This window comes from Herpailurus yagouaroundi, unplaced genomic scaffold (assembly GCF_014898765.1).
Source record: "Herpailurus yagouaroundi ecotype Mexico unplaced genomic scaffold, PumYag 162575, whole genome shotgun sequence".
NCBI classification, from domain to species: domain Eukaryota; kingdom Metazoa; phylum Chordata; class Mammalia; order Carnivora; family Felidae; genus Herpailurus; species Herpailurus yagouaroundi.
The window spans coordinates 66,513-84,669 of NW_024423296.1; the positions used below are offsets into that span (position 1 = coordinate 66,513).

General features: G+C 49.2%; 1 protein-coding gene across 3 annotated transcripts; it reads right to left on the bottom strand.

Moving 5' to 3' along the window:
* Positions 1-10,797: 10,797 nt before the first annotated feature.
* Positions 10,798-17,887, bottom strand: LOC121026863 (uncharacterized protein C10orf82-like). Of its 3 annotated transcripts, none has more exons than XM_040469672.1 (6): positions 17,819-17,887; positions 16,408-16,476; positions 13,511-13,729; positions 11,891-12,077; positions 11,283-11,383; positions 10,798-11,162 (listed from the first exon to the last, which is right to left on the bottom strand). In XM_040469672.1, the coding sequence occupies exons 2-6, from the start codon at positions 16,463-16,465 to the stop codon at positions 11,017-11,019; spliced, it is 711 nt and encodes a 236-aa protein (XP_040325606.1). In that variant the 5' UTR covers positions 16,466-16,476; positions 17,819-17,887; the 3' UTR covers positions 10,798-11,016. The 3 variants fall into 3 exon arrangements, with proteins under 3 accessions (XP_040325606.1, XP_040325605.1, XP_040325607.1); XM_040469671.1 differs by having other exon boundaries at positions 17,657-17,838; XM_040469673.1 differs by having other exon boundaries at positions 17,625-17,838.
* Between the last annotated feature and the right edge of the window lie 270 nt (positions 17,888-18,157).

Consider the following 18,157-nt stretch of genomic DNA (forward strand, 5'->3'; position numbering starts at 1 on the left):
CTTTTCCTTAAATTGCAATTGGTGTTTGTTTTATTATGACCCAGGGTGAACATCTTGTTCCTGTTGAATGGCCCTTTTCGTCTCTTTCTCTGTAAACTGTCCAAGGTGTTTGCCAATTCTAGGCATCTTTTTCATAACATTTTTACTTTTAATTTTTTTAATGTTTATTTATTTTTGAGAGAGAAAGAGAGAGAGAGCGTGCGCGCAAGTCGGGGAGGGGCAGAGAGAGGAAGACACAGAATCTGAAGCAGGCTCCAGGCTCTGAGCTGTCAGCCCAGACAGAGCCTGATGCGGGGCTTGAACTCATGGACCACAAGATCTTGACCTGAGCCGAAGGCAGACGCTTAACTGACTGAGCCACCCAGGCGACCCCATATCATTTTTACTTTAAAGAGCACTTTAAAATGAAGAAAATTGGAATATCCTGTGAAATGCAAATATTTCCCCCCAAGTTATCCTTCTCCCTGGGAGGAAAGGGTAAGTCAGTTGAAGGGCCTGGGCGTCTCTTCACAGGGCTGGCACCCAGCCAGGCGGGACGCAGCTCCTACACGGAAGGTTCTGCAGGTGTCGTAATCCAAGGGGCTGCCCATTGAGCAGGCAGAGCCTGTGCCTAGATCTTGGGGGACTCAATGCCACCCCAGGCACAGCAGTGGGGGCCTTTGTGGACTGCAGCCCTTCCAGCCTGGCCTTCTGCCCACACACGGCCTCCCACACCCCCCGGCCAGCCTGCCCACTTGTTCCTGGAACCCTGGTGAGTGGAAGGCCGGTGACACATAGTGGATGTTACTTTTGAGGCATAGGATGCGGTGGTATGGGGTGCACCAGCTGGGCCAGAGTTGGGGTATTTCCTGTTCAATTCTTAGAATCCAGAAACAGCTTCATTTAGCAATTCTGGGAAGGGCGTCGTGACAGAGCATTTCAGGTGATTCATCCCGAGATTCCGAGAACAAGAGCCTAGGGGCTCCCGCACCCCTTCACGGGGATGCCTGGGATTTGTAGCAGAGCAGAAGTGCTTGAGCTCAACACCCTGGGGTTTTTCTTTTATTAGCCTTGTTCTCTTTGTATTTTCTATATTATTTTCTTGAAACCCAATAGAGCATTTAAAATCTGGGCCTGGTGCAGTGAAATCGGTCCATATATGAGACCTACGAGACTCCCCAGATCTCAGTAAAGCTATAAATGATAGAACAGAGGTTCTCAGCCCTGGCCACACATCAGAATCAACTGGGTAGCTTTATTTATTTTTTTAAGTTAATTTATTTTGAGGGAGAGAGAGAGAGAGAGAGAGAACATGTGCATGCACGGGGGAGAGGCAAAGAGGGAAGGAGAGAGAATCTCAAGCAGGCTCCGTTCTGTCAGCCCAAGCCCGACATGGGGGTCTCGATCCCATGAACCATGCATGACCTGAGCTGAAATCAAGAGCCTGACGTCCAATCGACTGAGCCGCTCAGGTGCCTCTAAACTGGGTAGCTTTAAAAGAAAATCCCATGTCCCAACCACACCCTGGCCCAGTCAGAATTTCTGGGTTGGAGCCCAGCACCGGTGTTAAAGTTCCCTGCCAGGGTTGAGAACTACGTATGTTTCCTTCTAAGAGTTTGTTAGGACATTTGCTAATCTTTTACCTCTTCTCACCCTGTGAGATTTGGTTCTCCAGGAGGGCGGAGCTGGCTTTGAATCTCAGCATCCTTTCTGCCTGAACTACCTGGGCTGGTTACGTCACATCTCCAACCTCAACGCCTTCCCGGGAATGACAGTAATCCTCCCGCACACGGTGGCTCTGACAAGAAAAAAGCAGGGCACCTAGGTGGCTCAGTCCAGTGTCCAACTTCGGCTCAGGTCATGATCTCACAGTTTTATGAGATCCCCGTGTTGGGTTCTGTGCACTCACCATGGGGAGCTGCTTAGGACTCTCTCTTTCTTTCTCTTTCTCTCTCTCTCTCTCTCTCTCTCTCACTCTCTCTCTCTCTCTGCCCCTCCCCTGCTCGCATTCTCTTTGTCTCCCTCAAATCAATAATTTTTTAAAACGTTAAAAAAAATATATAAAAGATGCAAAGGACTTCGTGCAGTACCTGACACATGATAAACAGCCAATAAATGAAGCAGGAAAAGCAGGCAGGCCCGAGTTATTCTTTAAGAGTCACAGAGACACCATGACCAAGATTAAAGACAAGTGTAGCCTCAGGGAAAGTATTTGAAGTGGACACAACAGGGAATTAGTATCCAGCATACGTAATGGAAAGCACAGTCCGATAGAAAAGTGGACAAAGGGACGTGAGCAGACAATGCACAAAGAGGGGTCTGAATAATAAATGTTTGAGAGTTACCTTCGCCGGAAAGGAGTGGAATATAAATGAAATTAACAACATGACATTTACAACCATCAGAATGTCCAAAATACAACGTTAGCAACAAAAAGTAATGAAGGGTCCATATATGTCCACATGGATAGATCCCCCAAATGTCCTCTTGAAGACAAAAACAAGGGTTAGTAAGATACCATTTAGATACAGAAATTACCATTTACATACATTTTTTTTAATTTAAATTTTTTTAATTTATTTTTGAGAGAGGGAGAAACAGAGCACAATCGGGGGAGGGGCAGAGAGAGACACAGAATCTGAAGGAGGCTCCAGGATCTGAGCTGTCAGCACACAGCCTGACGTGGGGCTTGAATCCACAAACCGTGAGATCACGACCTGAGACTAAGTCAGACCTGAGCTTAACCGACTGAGCCACCCAGGCCTCCCTTATGTACATTTTTATTCACAAAACACTGCGGCCCACTGTACATGTGGTACAAAATATCAAAACATGAACAAATTAGAATCCTTCCTTATCAGTAATGTCATTTATCTTTCGTTACAATAGGACATCAATCTTTCATTACAATAGGACATCAAAAAGTTCGTCTTTGCTAATTCCACATGGTGGTTATAGTGGTGTGTTTGTCCATGCTATTTTTTTTTTTTTGTAGTTTTCATTTTGGATCCAATTTTAAAAGAAAAAAAATACAAAATTGGAGGTTTACAATATTTTGGAGTTCAGAACATGTGGCTGGTAGGAGGGGCTGCTGGTGAATGGTGACTGAGTAGTTTCTGTGACCCCAGTCCCTCGTCTGTATTTGTGTTCAGATCCTGGTTCATCTGTCACTATCCCCAAGACACACAACAAGAGGCTCCCTCCTCTTTATGTTGGGAGCCTGCACCTGTCACATCAAAACCCTCCATCTTCAGGCTCTGACAGTCTTGCCACTTGTCCCCAGTGTCATGCTGTCATGCTTACGCCATATAGCACTACAGATGAGGACAAAACCCAGGACCTGGGCAGACAGAGCCAGCAGACCACGGTTGTAAAGACAGCTTTATTTCTTAGCATTTACCTGCCCAGGCACAAACCACGTAATTCCTGCAAAGATCTCACTGAATCAGGATTTAATGGTAACAGAGGGGCACCTGGGCAGTTAGTCGGTTAAGCGTCTGACTTCAGCTCAGGTCATGATCTCGTGGTCCGTGAGTTCGAGCCCCGCGTCAGGCTCTGTGCTGACAGCTCGGAGCCTGGAGCTGCTTCAGATTCTGTGTCTCCCTCTCTCTCTCTGCCACTCCCCCGCTCTCACTCTGTCTCTCTCTCTCAAAAATAAATAATAAACATTAAAAAAAAAATGGTAACCAAGGTGTGATACAAAGCCTTCCGTTAAGAACCAGGTGTCTTCATCTTGTCTCCTCAGCTTCCATAGGGGAAAAATAATGAGCACTTTACAAAGCTGTTTCGTAAAATGTTATGTTAAATGAACAACAAATTACTTTTTCTTTTACTAGCTTTTAATGCTAATAGTGCCATTTATTCCTGACCTTCAGAAATACGAGATATTTTAAATGACAACATAAAAAGAGTTCTTGTTTGAAAACGCAAGCTGCTTTAGACTGCATATTATTACTTATGAGTACAGCAGGTGCCAGCATCATGCATTTCAGCATCCCATTTATATCCAACTGGTATGTATTTCAGCTGACATTTATTGTTCTTTGGCTTATGTGTCAAATTTCTTAATGATGACTCTGACAAAAGCATAGAGCTCAGTATATATAAATTACATTCGCTACCATATAATCAGCCTTATCTATTAGGACGCTATTTGTGACAAATCATGTTCAAAATAAAAATTGATTTTTCTGTTATTTTAATATTGCGCCGCTCACAGCAAGCCTTTGATTGAATCTTAAACACTTTAAGGTTCTATTTTTGTTTCAGGCAGATCAGAAATGGGGTCTGAACTATTTACAGAGCTAAAACAATTTGTGAAACCACCAAATCAAATTTCAAAAAACATCTTTATTTTCCAGCCACAGGAGTAAATTTGGTGAAGCTATCATTACAGGGCACACAAGTTAGCGACGAAAACCTCACACGCACGTTTAATTTCTGTGCATCTATTTTCATCTAAATTAGATTTTAACTGTAATGCGGGGTATGAAAAGCCTCTGGCAGGCCTTTGTCTCTGTCTTTTGACCAGTCGCAGGCTTTCTTCCAGCTGATCTGAGCTCCACATCACCCTGTCCTGCTCCCTTTTGGAGGTGGGTTTGGACTATGTTCCGTGTTCTGGATGCATGGAGGTTCTGTTTCCCAAAGGGGTCTCTCTTAAGAGGGCACCTGCTTCAGTGCCTGGGTGGCTCAGTCAGGTAAGCATCCGACCGTTGATTTCGGCTCAGGTCATGATCTCAAGGTTGTGAGATCAAGCCCCTCGCTGAGCCTGGAGCCTGCTTAAGATTCTCTCCGCCCTTCCCTTGCTCTCTCTCTCTCTCTCTCTCGCGCGCGCGCGCGCTCTCAAAAAAAATAAATAAATAAAAGAGGGCACCTGCATGACCCAAATTACTTACAAAACACATCACTTATGATTAGATCCTGGCTAGCATCATAGCATCACACCCTTGGGTTAAAGTGTTGTTGAGGGCAGGGGTCGGCAAATGAGGGTCTGCGGGCCGCCTGTGTATGTATGGCCCTCCAGCTAAGAATAGTTTTCACGTTTTTAAATAATTTTTCACAAAACTCAAAAGAAGAATACTATTTCGTGATACATGAAAATGATATGAAATTAAAATTTCAGTGTCTATAAATAAAGTTTTATGGGAACACAGCCACACTTGTTCATTTACATATTATCTAAAGCTGCTTTCCTGCTAAAACTGCAGAATTGAGTATTTGCAACAGGGACCAGATGGCCCATGAAGCATTAAAAAAAAAAAAAAAAAAAAGACTATCTGGCCTTTAGAGAGAAAGTTTTCAAACCTTGCTTTAGAAGGAAAGGCCTCAGTGATTTATGTCTTATTAAAAGAGGCACCTTCAGGGCAGGGAGCTGAGGTAGCACTCAAATAAAATGCCACGTTCGTGACAATAAGTTTCACAGAAAGCTTTATAGACACATTGGCTAAAATGTCCTCAAAGTGTTCATAAGTAGAAAACATGAGGAGAAAAGACAACTAAGGGAAATAAAACCTCAACTTTCACAAAGCTGCACATGTGATTAATGTGTATGCCAATTATAAAATGAGTCAAAAATGCCATTTAGACAAATGGGTTGAAAAATAAGCGATCGCTAAAATTGTGTTGAGCTTAAGCCAACGGAAGCGGCTTTAGGTAAAATGGCATTGAGCCGGAGGTCTGTTAGCAGCTGCTGGCCCCCAAACCCTGAAGCGGGGGTCTGGGACTGTGGGAGGCGGGGTGGGGGGTGCCTCAGCAGCCTGATGGAGAGGCCTGGCCACAGTTGCCCTTGGCGTGACCTTCGGGAGAACACATACCAGAAATGAGGCCTAAAAGACCTTGAGGCTGGCTGTTCAGGTCCTTCGGGCCGTGGAATGCCTGGTGGCCCTTCCTGACAGTACCCCAGGCTGATCGGGAAAGGTAGGGGTACATGTTCCCCCTCAGCCTTTGGAGAATCCAAACAAATCTGGTTTGAATCCAAATATGAACGTGGATTGTTGTTGGGGACACATTAGCCTCCTTTGTGGGGCCTACTTTTGGAAGACTGATGGAGGCTGGTAGACCCCACTCTCCCCACCAAGTCCTCCCCCTCAGCTGAAAAACAGAGGCTTTCGAGGAGGGGGCAGTTGGGGACCCTCCCTGCTGGGTCGTCTCACCTGATGATGGCTCACGCTTGTGGAGCACTGGTTCTGGGTTGAGCACCAGGGGAAACTTCAGGGAATTTGTTGGGGAAGAGGCCAGGGGGCGGTGGGGTGGGGGGTAATAAGCTTGAGGAACTCAGGGGCCTTTTGGGAAATGAGCCAAGACCCCGGCTCTTGAAACTCTTGGGGTGGGAGAGGGGCTGATGAGCAAGGCCCAGGAGCAGGGCAGGGAGATCAGGGCCTCCAGTCTCTGGCCTTAAATAAACCTTTTAACTTCCGCCTTTTTGTTTTTCCTATTTTTTTTTTTGGAAAGTTTATTTATTTATTTTGAGAGAGAGAAAGAGTGGGGGAGGGGTGCAGAGAGAGAGAGAGGGTGTTAGAGAGAGAGAGAATCCCAAGCAGGCTCTGCACTGTCAGCTCAGAGCCTGAGGCGGGGCCCGATCTCACGAACCGTGAGATGAGGACCTGCGCTGAAATCGTCAGGCACTTAACGGACTGAGCCACCCAGGGGCCCTGATTTGTCGCTTTTCTTTTCTAGAGCCTCCAGCTTGGTCAAGGTTAGCCCGTGAGTCTTGTGCCTGCAAAACGCCCTGCCATGCCCTTTGTGTGCCTGATTCCATTTCATCCTCTCAACCTCATGAAGAAGGAAGCATCACTTTATAACAGAACACTGAGGCTGGGAGTGGTCGAGTTTCTCCCTCCAGATCACCCAGTAGTCACATGGCACAAACCCGCGTGAAGTCCCCCACCCCCCCCAACCCCCTCCCAGAGCCCGGCTCTCAACATCCTGAGCCCCATTATACTGGCTCTATCACATTCTTAAACTTCCGTGTTTCTCGTTTATCCTCTCATTTCTTTCTGGATCGATTCGATGTTGAAACCACGGCTCATTTAGCAGTGGTTCACGTTACTGTGACAGTGGCCACGGAGGACATGCCAATGTGACGTGAAGGTTAGGTGGGCAGACTCTGGCCTCAGACGGCCTGGGTTCAAGTTCTGGCTCTGCCGTTTACTGTCTATGTGCTTCTGAGCAAATTGCCTCAGTTTATTCATCTGCAAGAGCAAAAGGGTTATAATAATATTCCTTAAATAAGCTATTCCCGGCAAATGACTTAGGCCAGAGCCTGACATAGGTAAGGACATTAGCAGCCGCTTCTGTTTTTATTATTGGCCAATCATGCGTGTCCTGCCTCCCTCCTGGGGTAGAGTCCCTGGAAGAAATGTACAGCAGGGAAGAGGGCATTTTATTAGTGGCCAGGAGCCCGGGTTCTGAACCGTTTTCTGTTAATAATTCTCTGGGTGGGCTCAAAGACAGAACACCCCCATCCCCAACCTACATCCGCAATGTTCCCGGGTCCCTTTACCTTAATGGTAATTAACAATAACAATATTTACCAAGCACGTGTGGACCAGATGTACCTGCCTAATCTCTTCATCTTCATAACCAATCGCGCTACTGACTGGCCTGTTTTGTTGTCTTCATTTTACACAGTAGGAATTTGAGGCTCAGAGAGGTTAAGGAAAGTGTTCAGAGTCACACAGCCAGGAAAAAAAACACAGACTTGAGATCTACCTCCTGGCCACAGGCCTCGTGGCTGGGCTGGAGCAAAGTTAAAGCTGTGACCGAGATCCTGTTTGGGGCCAGCCTGTCACTACTCTGTGGAATGGGGGAGTGAGGTCAAGAAACCTGGCCATCTCCTCCCGGTATCTGGCCTCTGGGGGGGTTCTCACACAGGAAGATAAAGAAGTGACCACAAAGGAGCACTTTAATGCTAGAGAAGCCAAACTATCCCACAAAAGGCCCACCCATTGTTAAAAGCAACCATGCAAACCCTCACCCTCAGTTTCTTCAGTGTCTCCAGACCCACGGAAATTTGTCTTATCAGGTAATGGAATTGTTTTTAGTGGCAAGAATGAGCTCATTACGGATGCAGCTTGTGCTAATAATGATAATTTGCAGCGCGGTAAAATCACCTCCCTACCTCCCCCGACAGATGACGCTCCAGAAATTATAGGCTAGAGAGAAACAGCAAGGACAAAGATTAAGGAAAAGAATTGCAGTGTGGAACTGCTTCTACAAAAGGAGTTACAGATTTGCACATTGAACTTGGTGATCTGAATCACGAAGTTGGAGAAGAATTAGATACTATGAAACAATTCTTGACTGCCTTTATTCCATTCCGTTACCTCTGTCACTGGGTGGTTGTTTTTTGCTTTTGTTTCACACTTGAAGCCAATTTTTAAAGGTGGTACCAAATGGATTAGTCAGTGACTTAAATACTGATGTGCTATATGATACCGCAGATAAGATCAAGATTAGGGCTCCTTGCAAGGAATCATTTCAATCCTGGCACCCCTTAATTTCAAGGGCAAAGAGCTAAATAACTTTGAGTCCAGAGCAATCATCTGCAAATTCTGTGGGTTTGGAAGAGGTGACCAGAAAGACACCTCTTTGGCGTCGCTCTCTTCTGAGTGCCGCAGAGGCGTGGCAGGCTGGACCACCTGCCCCAGGTAGGTGACGGATCTATCTCCTGCTTTCCTTTCTGGATAGTGGGGTCCCAGGGTTTTAAGAAAGTTGGAAAAAATCTTATCTATAGTCTCTTCCAGCCCTTTGAACAAGATGCCAGCTACCTTCTACTGAGAGATGGCTTTTTGCCTCTAAACATATGATCTCGGGGCGCCTGGGTGGCGCAGTCGGTTAAGCGTCCGACTTCAGCTCAGGTCACGATCTCGCGGTCCGTGAGTTCGAGCCCCGCGTCGGGCTCTGGGCTGATGGCTCAGAGCCTGGAGCCTGTTTCCGATTCTGTGTCTCCCTCTCTCTCTGCCCCTCCCCCGTTCATGCTCTGTCTCTCTCTGTCCCAAAAATAAATAAACGTTGAAAAAAAATTTTTTTAAACATACGATCTCAAGAAGATGAAAACAGCCGAGATCTTTAAAAATAACATTTTTTCCTGATTATGAAAACAATACCTGTTGGCTGTGAAAAATTGGAAAGCACACACACAAGACAATAAAAATAACTAGTGATATATCATCATTCAAATAACCATTTGGTAGCACCACGGGTTAGCATTCTCTCCCCTCCCACAACTGTTTTTAAAATAAAAAACAAGATCATCGTGTGTGTGTGTGTGTGTGTGCGCGCGCGTGGGCTCGCTGTTATTACACATTTTATGTCCTGTTTTTCATGTCCTGTATTATAAATATTTGTCCATAGCAGTACTCTTCTCTCACATTATTTTTTAACAAAGGGATATATTGTAATCCCAAGCCTTACGGGGTTTGGGTTGTTGTTTTGTTTTGTATGATAATCACCCCGTACGCACATCCTCAGTTGTTTCCCTGAACAAGGAAACATTTCGGTGCCAGGGCCCCTCTGGCTGTCTGGTAAAAGCTGTGAGCGTCTTCTCACAACGCTTTAGATGCAGCAGGTCAAATACGTGAGATTATGTGAAATATGGTCAAAATATTAAATAGGACAAATTTGTGAGCTCACCGTGTGTTTCTTCATATATAGATTGAATAACAATATACTAGAGGGTAGAGAAAGTAGCTTGAACAACTACATAATTATAAAGTGGTGATCTGCACTGACATTATTTTAAGCTGTTTGCAACAAACGTCAGATGCTAGCAACAGATCTGTGGTTTCCATTAGGACGAGGTGACGGTGATAGGTACGGCTATGGTTTGTTGCATAAGAGAAGGGAATACTGAGTCCCACTAGGAGGCTCATAAAAACAAATAGGTAATTTTTTTCTCATCAAAGCTCTTTCGACTCATCAGAGGTAAAGATCTGACACCTGATTTCTGCCCAGGGAACCCTGGTGAAAATTCCCACCCTGGGCAAAACCCCCAACGGTACAGTACTGTGTCCTTTGGCTCCGCCCATTTCTGAGCCTTTTGATGCCTGCAGTGGTCTCACTGCACCAGGAGCTGCATTTGAGGCCTTCTGAGTGCCAGCGGATGCCGAGCGAGGTCAGAGAGAGTGCCTGTTAGTGGCAGAAGGAGGCAAGCCCGTGCTGTGGGTTGAACTGTGTCCCCGCAAAACGATATATCAAGGTCCTAACCCCCAGCACGCAAGACTATGACTTATTTGGAAATAGGCTCTTTGCAGGTGTCCTTCAAGAAGACTGCCATGCGAAGACAGAAAGACACAGAGGGATGCTGCGGGACGATAAAGACAGACATTATAGTTACGTACCAAGGAAGCCCAAAGATTGCCAGCAAACCACCACCAGGAGCTGGAAAGAAGCAAGGAAGGGTTCACCCTTAAGGTTGCAGAGGTAGTGTGGTCTTATTCACTCCTTGAACTTGGATTTCTAGCTTCCAGAACTGCGAGGCAATAAACTTCCGTCATCTTTTGGTGCCTCTCTGAGGCAGTGTCACAGAAGCCCGATGAAATGAATACACCTCGTGCCTGCCACCGGGTCGCCTGGGGACTGGGATTCTGAGACAGCAGGGTTGGCTGGGCATGGCATCTGTGCCACTGGTGGGAACTGCCATGTCAGGACCCAAGATGGCTGATGGGGACTGATGGTGAGAGGCTGGGCTAGGGTTTCAGGAAGAGTCTGATCCAGGTGCACACGGTCACCTCAAGGTAAGGATGAGATGGGCCTCTCCCTAGCTCGTCTGAATGTCAACGTAACCTGCAACCCCCCTCGCCATAGAAACCTTCAGCATGCTGAGAAGCATCTTCTTTATTCCCACACAATGAAAGGCCTTTATCATTAAAGACTTGCTATTGCCAAACAGGGTGCAGGTGGCAGTCGAAAGGATTCTTAGATTTTGAAAGTTCCGTAGTGCCTGTTGGGTGTGGGTCGGGGCCTGGTTCTCATGTAAGAATGGTGAGCTTTGGAGTCCCCCCTTGAAGTTCACCTCTCCTTGAGAGGCCGTCTGCATCAGCCTTCTGCATACTTTGCTGAGGACAGAGGCTCTAGATAAATCTTCCCATTGCAGGACATGGTTGATCTCTGGGCACAGCCACACGTCACTGGAGGCCTGGGGTCCTCTGTCAGGGGTCTTCCGTGGGCAGGACAGCTACCACCTGGAAGAGAGACCGTCCCCACCAGGTGCAGGCAGATGGCCCAGCTAAGCAGGGAGGCTCCGCAAACATTTCATCCCCTTTTAAAAGGAGTAGGAAGGCAAGAAGGACTCCCCCCCTTACCTGGGATAGAAAACTCCGGATATTTTGGCCGTAGCCCTTGGTGCTGCAAAACCTTTGGAGAAGGAGCAGAAGGAGGCTGTGTGGACCCGACTCCATATATTCTGAAGAACAGAAGTCATAGACTTACTCATTTTTTTTTTTTTAATAATAGAAAAAATACCATCTCTGCACGTCCTGCATGAGCACAGCGTGTTTCTTTCTAGTCCTTACGATTCATCCTAAAATGAAAGGATTATCGTATCTCCATTTTGCAGAAGGGAAAACTGAGGCCAAAGAGCTGCCCTATGCGGTGCCACACCATGTCCCTCCCCCGGTGCCCTTGGGCCGTAGGTTGCTGCCAGGACACGTGGCCCTGTTGGTTTTTCCTCCCGGCCTCTGCCCTGCAAACCAGCCAGGACCGCAAGCAGGGCTTCTGGCAAATGGCGGGTGGGGTGGGGAGTGGAGGGGAGCGGCCCACCTTGAAGGCCCCCGTTACAAACGAGGCCCCTTCTGTAAAACAAACCAAAGGCCCCCTAGAGCTGGGATGGGGCATCCGGGAACGCCCCAGACCGACAACTGCTCTCGCCCCGGCTCCTGTCACCCGCAGCCACGCCCCAAGCCAGACTTACTCCTCATATGGCTTCAGGGGTGCCTTCCTGGCCTGCTCCACGAGGTCCAGGAAGTCTCTGTAGCAGTTTCTGGCCATCACAGTGTACCTCGTGGCACAGCCTAATTCCGTGACCCTGGCTCTCGGGAGGTAGCCAGCCCAGCCGGGGATCGGAGGCTCCTGGAGAGGTTTCTTTACGTGTTTGCATTCTGTAAAGACACCGTGCTTTCTGAGGGCTTTGAGAAGCCACACAGTGAGCTGGCACCCCACCAGCTACGCTGGCGAACCCCGAGAGGCCCCCAGACGTGCTAAGGGCAGCTATCGCGGGTTGGTCGACACCGAGTAGCAGGCACCTTGGTAGGGGCTTTGCAAATTCCCTCCCATTTCATTCTCTCACGAACTGTAAGAACTTGACACCGTAATTACCTACACCTTACAGAGGAAGAACCGAGACCTTAAAGAAGTTAAGAGCGTCTTGGCCAAGGTCACGCGGCAAGGGAGTGGTAGGGCCAGGCTTCAAGCCTGCGTCTGTCTGATTCTCTAGTTCTCCCCCTTCAACGGATCCTGCTCCTCTCTCAGATTAATCAAGAAGCTTCCCACGTTGCGCTCTGACCGTGCACATAAAGGAATCAGGAGAAGCAACCAGGTCAGAAGGAAGCATATCAGGCTGAGCACCAGGAAACTGCCTTCAGGTCACGAGTGACTCTGGCGCTGACCCTGAGCGACTTCACATCTGTGAGATGAAAGGTAACTGCCCGCCTGCCTCTTCTAGCTGCTGTCAGAATAGAATTAGGCCACCGAGTCCCAGAACCTCAGAGCGGGAGCGCACCGTAGGGAGCCTCTAGTCCATCCTTCCCCGCACTGGATGAAGGAGCTATAGTCCAGAGAGGGGAAGCAATGTGCCCTACGTCACTCAGCAGACAGTCACAGAACTGGGCTAAATCCTAAACTCTGAAGGCAGATGTTACGGCTTGGAAAACTTTAAAGCACAACACGCATGTGAGTCTGCTACCCCAAGCAATCAGAGTAATAATAATAAAGGCAGTTCTGGAGTTCGTTACTTTTCCTATAGGCCTTTAGACCGTAAGGCCTCTATGGCAAATCATGGCTGTGATTAGCATTACACGTAATCACGTCGTCAGTTGTTTCTGTCATCGCTTTTGCGGTGGTTGTTCAGGGCCAACCCCTTCCCACCCAGCTAGCACCTGGAAGAGCCGGGTTCGAGCCGAGGTCTGACCTCAGACAAGGGTCACCATCACCTCTGCAGACTCACTTTCCCTGTCTCTAAAGTGGGAATCATAGTCTCGCCGTCACAGCACTGACGTCGCGGTTCATGAAACAACGGTGCCCAGCACAAAGCAGCTAACACGTGTACGTACGTACTGAGAGGGCAGGTGAGGTCCCAACACTCCTGGTGACTTGCCCGGGGTCTCAGTTCCCAGCACCCTCTTGCCCGACCGGGACCGTGTCCCTCTGCCCCCCCAAGAAACGTTTCTTTCTCATCTTATGAGACCAAGCCTTTCCATCCCGCACCACCACCTGGGGATTTGGCACGGGTGCTGGATTCTGTGTCCCCTGGGGCCTGCCGGGCCCTGCACTTGTGTCCAGGGGGGGAAGGGGGCAGGTTTCCGGGAGCCGGTACCCAAACTCAGGGGGTGATACTGCCGATAATACTGATGCAGCTCCCGCAGGACCGTCTCCTCCGAGCAAACGGGCTTCAGCTTCCGGGCAGTGGCCACTGAGCAGTGAAACTCCTCCAGCTGGTGTTTATATCGTCGTGTGCTTTCCTGGAAGGTTTTCAGGCAGTGGGACATGTTGTCCTTGCTGGTGGATTCTTGGCAGCTAAGGTAGGGCACGAAGCCTGCAAGAGCCGATGCATCAGGGCCTTCAGCGAGGCAATTAGAACCTGCAGAAACTCCCCAGAACCCCAGCCCGCCACTTGGCATTTCTTCCTGGGCCAACGACACTGCGTTTTCCCAAAGGCCATTAACACAAGCGGGGCTGTTTGCACTGCGCCGGGCCCTCCCCAGGCCACAAAAAAAAAAAAATGACCTCGGAGCTGGGGAGGGACGGCCCGTTTCAACAAAGACGATGACAGTCATATTCTTTGATAGCAAAGCCCCTGATGTCAGTCTGAACAGCAAATGGGGAAAGCATTTAATGGGCCAAAATGATAGTCTGAGGAGTAATTGAAATTATTTCATCTTTTTAGAGAGAAAGCTTATTTTCCTTGACACATCCCAAATGCAATTTGGGATCTTTTTTGTCGGACTGTCGAGGGAAATTGCGGGCTTATTAAAAGCTGAGACCTATTACACAAAAAGGTAAATTCATTATCTGTGAGGCCCACCCCCTGGAACAATTTTTTGCCATTTCCCACAAAATAACATGTAATCATTACTATTAGTATGGGTAAAACACAAGTGTTTATTTAAACTAGATGCTGAATCCTAGGGACTATAATATTGTCACAATAAAACTCTTTTTTTGTTGTTTTTTTTTTTTTTCTAAAGAACGGATGAGGGAAAACTGGTTAAGAATTTGGTTTTAAATGGCTAGATAGATAAATACATAAATACCCCTCACTCGTTCCCGGGGCCCGGACATTTTGCCTTTGTCCCTAAAGAAAACCTGACCACAGAGTTAAAAGCAGAAACCCTGCCTCCTACGCCCTGTGAAAAGCTGCTTCTGGAAGAATCTAATTTCTAAACTGATCTTGAAGTTCTCCACCCACCAGCCAGTGTCCCCAACCCTGGGGCAGTCAAAAGATACCCCAGTGTGGTGGGGAAGAGACCATAGAAACCAAGAGGCCCTGCCACCAGGGCTTCCCCTGCTCTGCAGAGATTTTATGTACTTGTATATGTGCACACACACGGGGGACCCACAAGCTACGCTCGCTGAGTCTTACTAAGGGCCGGGACGTCTTAAATAGCCTGTGCGCTGGCTCCTTCCAACCTCACAACAATCTGATGAGAAATCTATCCTTATCCCGTGTAGAGGTTTGACTTGTGTCTCCCAAATAGCTGTGCCCAAGTCCTAACCCCTGGGACCTGCGAATGGGACCTTACCTGACAGGTCTTTGCAGCCATAATGAAAGACTGGGAAATGAGATTATCCTTGGCTGAGGATGCGCCCTCAATCCATCTGTCTCTGCCTTAGTCCACTGTCTATGTCTGGCCAGCTGACTCGCCAGGACAGACACTTTAGCTTCTTAGGATACTCGTCAAAAGCACTCCATTATAAGAGAAGGGAGAGGGGGTTGAGAAAGAGACTCCGAGATGCAGGGCAGCGTGAAGATGGGGGCCGAGATTGAAGCTGTGATGCTACAAGCCAAGGAACAGCGGGAGCCACCAGAAACTGGAAGCAAAGAAGAGCCCTCCTCTAGAGCCTTCGGAGATAACATGATCCAACCAAACCTGGATTTCAGACTGCTAGCCTCCAGAGCTGTGAGAGCGTATCTGTTGTTTCACACACAGCCCTAAGAGGGGCGCCTGGGTGGCTCAGTCGGTTAAGCATCCGACTTTGGTTTGGGTCATGATCTCGTGTTCCACAAGTTCAAGCCCCACGTTGGGCTCTGTGCTGACAGCTCAGAGCCTGGAGCTTGCCTCAGATTCTGTCTCTCTCTGTCTCTGCCCCTCTCCCACTCATACTCTGCCACTCTCAAAAATAAATAAGGTATTTTTAAAGAATTTTTAAAAAATAAACAGAGCCCTAAGAAACGAATATACCCATTTAATAGACACTTATACTTACCACAGAAAGTACTCTTACAATCACACACACGGTGGCCACGCAGGGACTGAAACTTCAGTTTGTTAGAACTCAAAGCCTGTTCCCTTAACCAGCCAGTGGGATAAGGGGTGAGGCTGGGCACCTTGGAATATTCCCCGTGCATCTCCTCTCCTAAGAACACCTATCTGTGAGAGCGGAGTGCCCATGAGGACCACTGCATCTGTCACAGGGACGTGACTTGGTAAGTCCCCCGTAGCCCAGACGCCTGAGGAGAAGCACTATTGGGTAGAATGACCAATTATCCCTGTTTGACAAGGACTTAGGGGTTTCCTGGGACACAGGACTTTCAGTGCTGAAACCAGGGCCATTCCAGACAAACCGGGGCACTTGACCACTCTCCCTCTGGGGGACACAGGAAGGGATGGCCCATAAGAACAACCCTCGTGCAACACTTGAGAAAGCTTGACTTGGGGAAAAAGGACAGGGCCTCAGCTTATTCATTGTGTCTGCCCCCTTAGCAGTGTGTCTATCCTGGTCCAAATGCACTCAAGGGACATTCGGTGCTTCCCGCATACGAGGCCACGTCCTGGGAGATCTGGCCTACGTTGTATCTCTCCATTCATCAGAACCCCGTTATCAGCCATCTTGGGCAAAGGGCAAAGGACCCTTTCCGCAAGGGTCCTAAAGAAGCCAACGTGTCTGTACTGGCCCAACTGGCCAGAAAGACACGGACAGCGGACCAAGGCAGGGATGGTGAGCAGGACCACGGTTCTGCCGGGCACATCGGCAGGGCACGTCACCACTTACCACTATAGCCTGGTGTGACTGGCAGGTGTCTCATGAAGGTCTTGGAGGAAGACTCCATGATCTCACTCTCTGTTAACGAAGGGCAGAGGGAATGAAATGATCTAATCGAATGTCCCGGCCTCAAGAAGTCACACGTGTGCTAGAGTCCTTGGGAGGAGAATGACCCCGCGGGGGGGTTGGGAAAGGGAGGCAGTACCACCATCTTAACACAGAACCAGCAGATAAAACCAGTGGCCTACTACCAAGGGGCGTTCACCTTTTACATGTCCCCCAGTGTCTCCCCCAGTGTCTCCCCTCCTGGGACCTCCTCCATCCACCCAACCTCCTATCCATTCATCCATCCATCCATCCATCCATCCAGCAATCTTGAACTGTACACTCACTGCGGCCAACAACTGTCACGAGGTTAGAAATACAAAGATGAGCAGGACCCAGAAGCCCCCACGTGCAACTCCGGAACCTCAGAAAAGGGAAGAGAAGAAGCACCCCCAGCCCCAGGGCCTTTGTGGTTCCAGGTGGAAAAGGTGGCAGTGGTGACTTCGGCTGTCCCCCAACGCCACCTCAGGACACCTGGCAGTGTCTGGAGACATTTTTGGTTGTCACAACTGGGGTATGCGGTCGGTGCTACTGGCATCTAGTGAGTTAGAGGCCAAGGATGCTGCTAAACAATGAAGAATTCGAATAAGGTCTGGCTGGAAGGGCTCAGAAGTCCCCAAAGATGGGCACAGAGTCCAAGAATGGGTGAGCAGAGGTAGGGCGGGGGGCACTGCAGCATGTTGATGGGATGCTGCCCCCCCAGCCAGACCCCCGCCCTCTTCCAGGATGGCCTGGGTCCCCTCAAAAGGGACAGCTCCTGCATCTGGGCATCCGTTGATGTTGCCCAGTGCTACAATGCCAAGCAGGTCACTTCTCAAAAGTGAGGCCTTCACCGCCAGGACACGTGGTCTCAGGGGGAGGGCCACAGTCAGGGTTTAGGCAGCAGTGATGGGCATTTCGAACACGCTCAGACATTTGCAGAACACTGGCTGTGACACAGCGCACCCGGGACGGTATTCTTGCCAAATCCTCACAGCTGCCCTAAGGGTGAGTTCCCATGGGAGTGCCCCATTTACAGATGAGAAAAATAAGGCGCAGAGAAGCTAAGTAACTTGTCTGAGGGTTGTCCGGTCCGAGGAGGGACATCTAAACCCTTAGGGCCTCTATAGCGTAACTGTTACCCCAAAGCGTGGCCCTGGCCTGTGGGCCGCACCTGGCGCAGGTGGGTGGTGGCCTGGGCGGCTTCCTCTGAGCGGTGAAATCCGAGAGGAGGAGCGTGGGGAGGAGAGGTGCTGGGGGTGGGGGCCCGGGAAGGGGTCGGAAAGTGAGGTCACAGCCCCCCACTTCCTCTTTCCGGCCCACTCGACGTCCTCACCTGGGCGGGCCTGGATCGCCCACCGGCCAACAGCCCTCCTGGCCTTCGCCTTCCCTCTGGCCTTTGTGCGCTCACCACCCCCCCCCGCCCCCCCACCAAGGTGGGGGAGGAGGGGCCGGACTCCTGGATGCCCCTCCCCCTTGCTCAACCCTCCTGCCCACGACGACGTCACCTCGGGCCCACAGGCCAGGGGCCGCGGATGAACACGAGCGGATGCGGGGGATGCCTCCCCTGCTCCAGGCTCAGCGTCGGCCCCCGGCATGAAATCCAGGGCTTGGCGCAGTAAATATTTGGTCTCTGAGCCCCTCTGGGCTTTGTAACTGGGGAGAGCGCTACGTG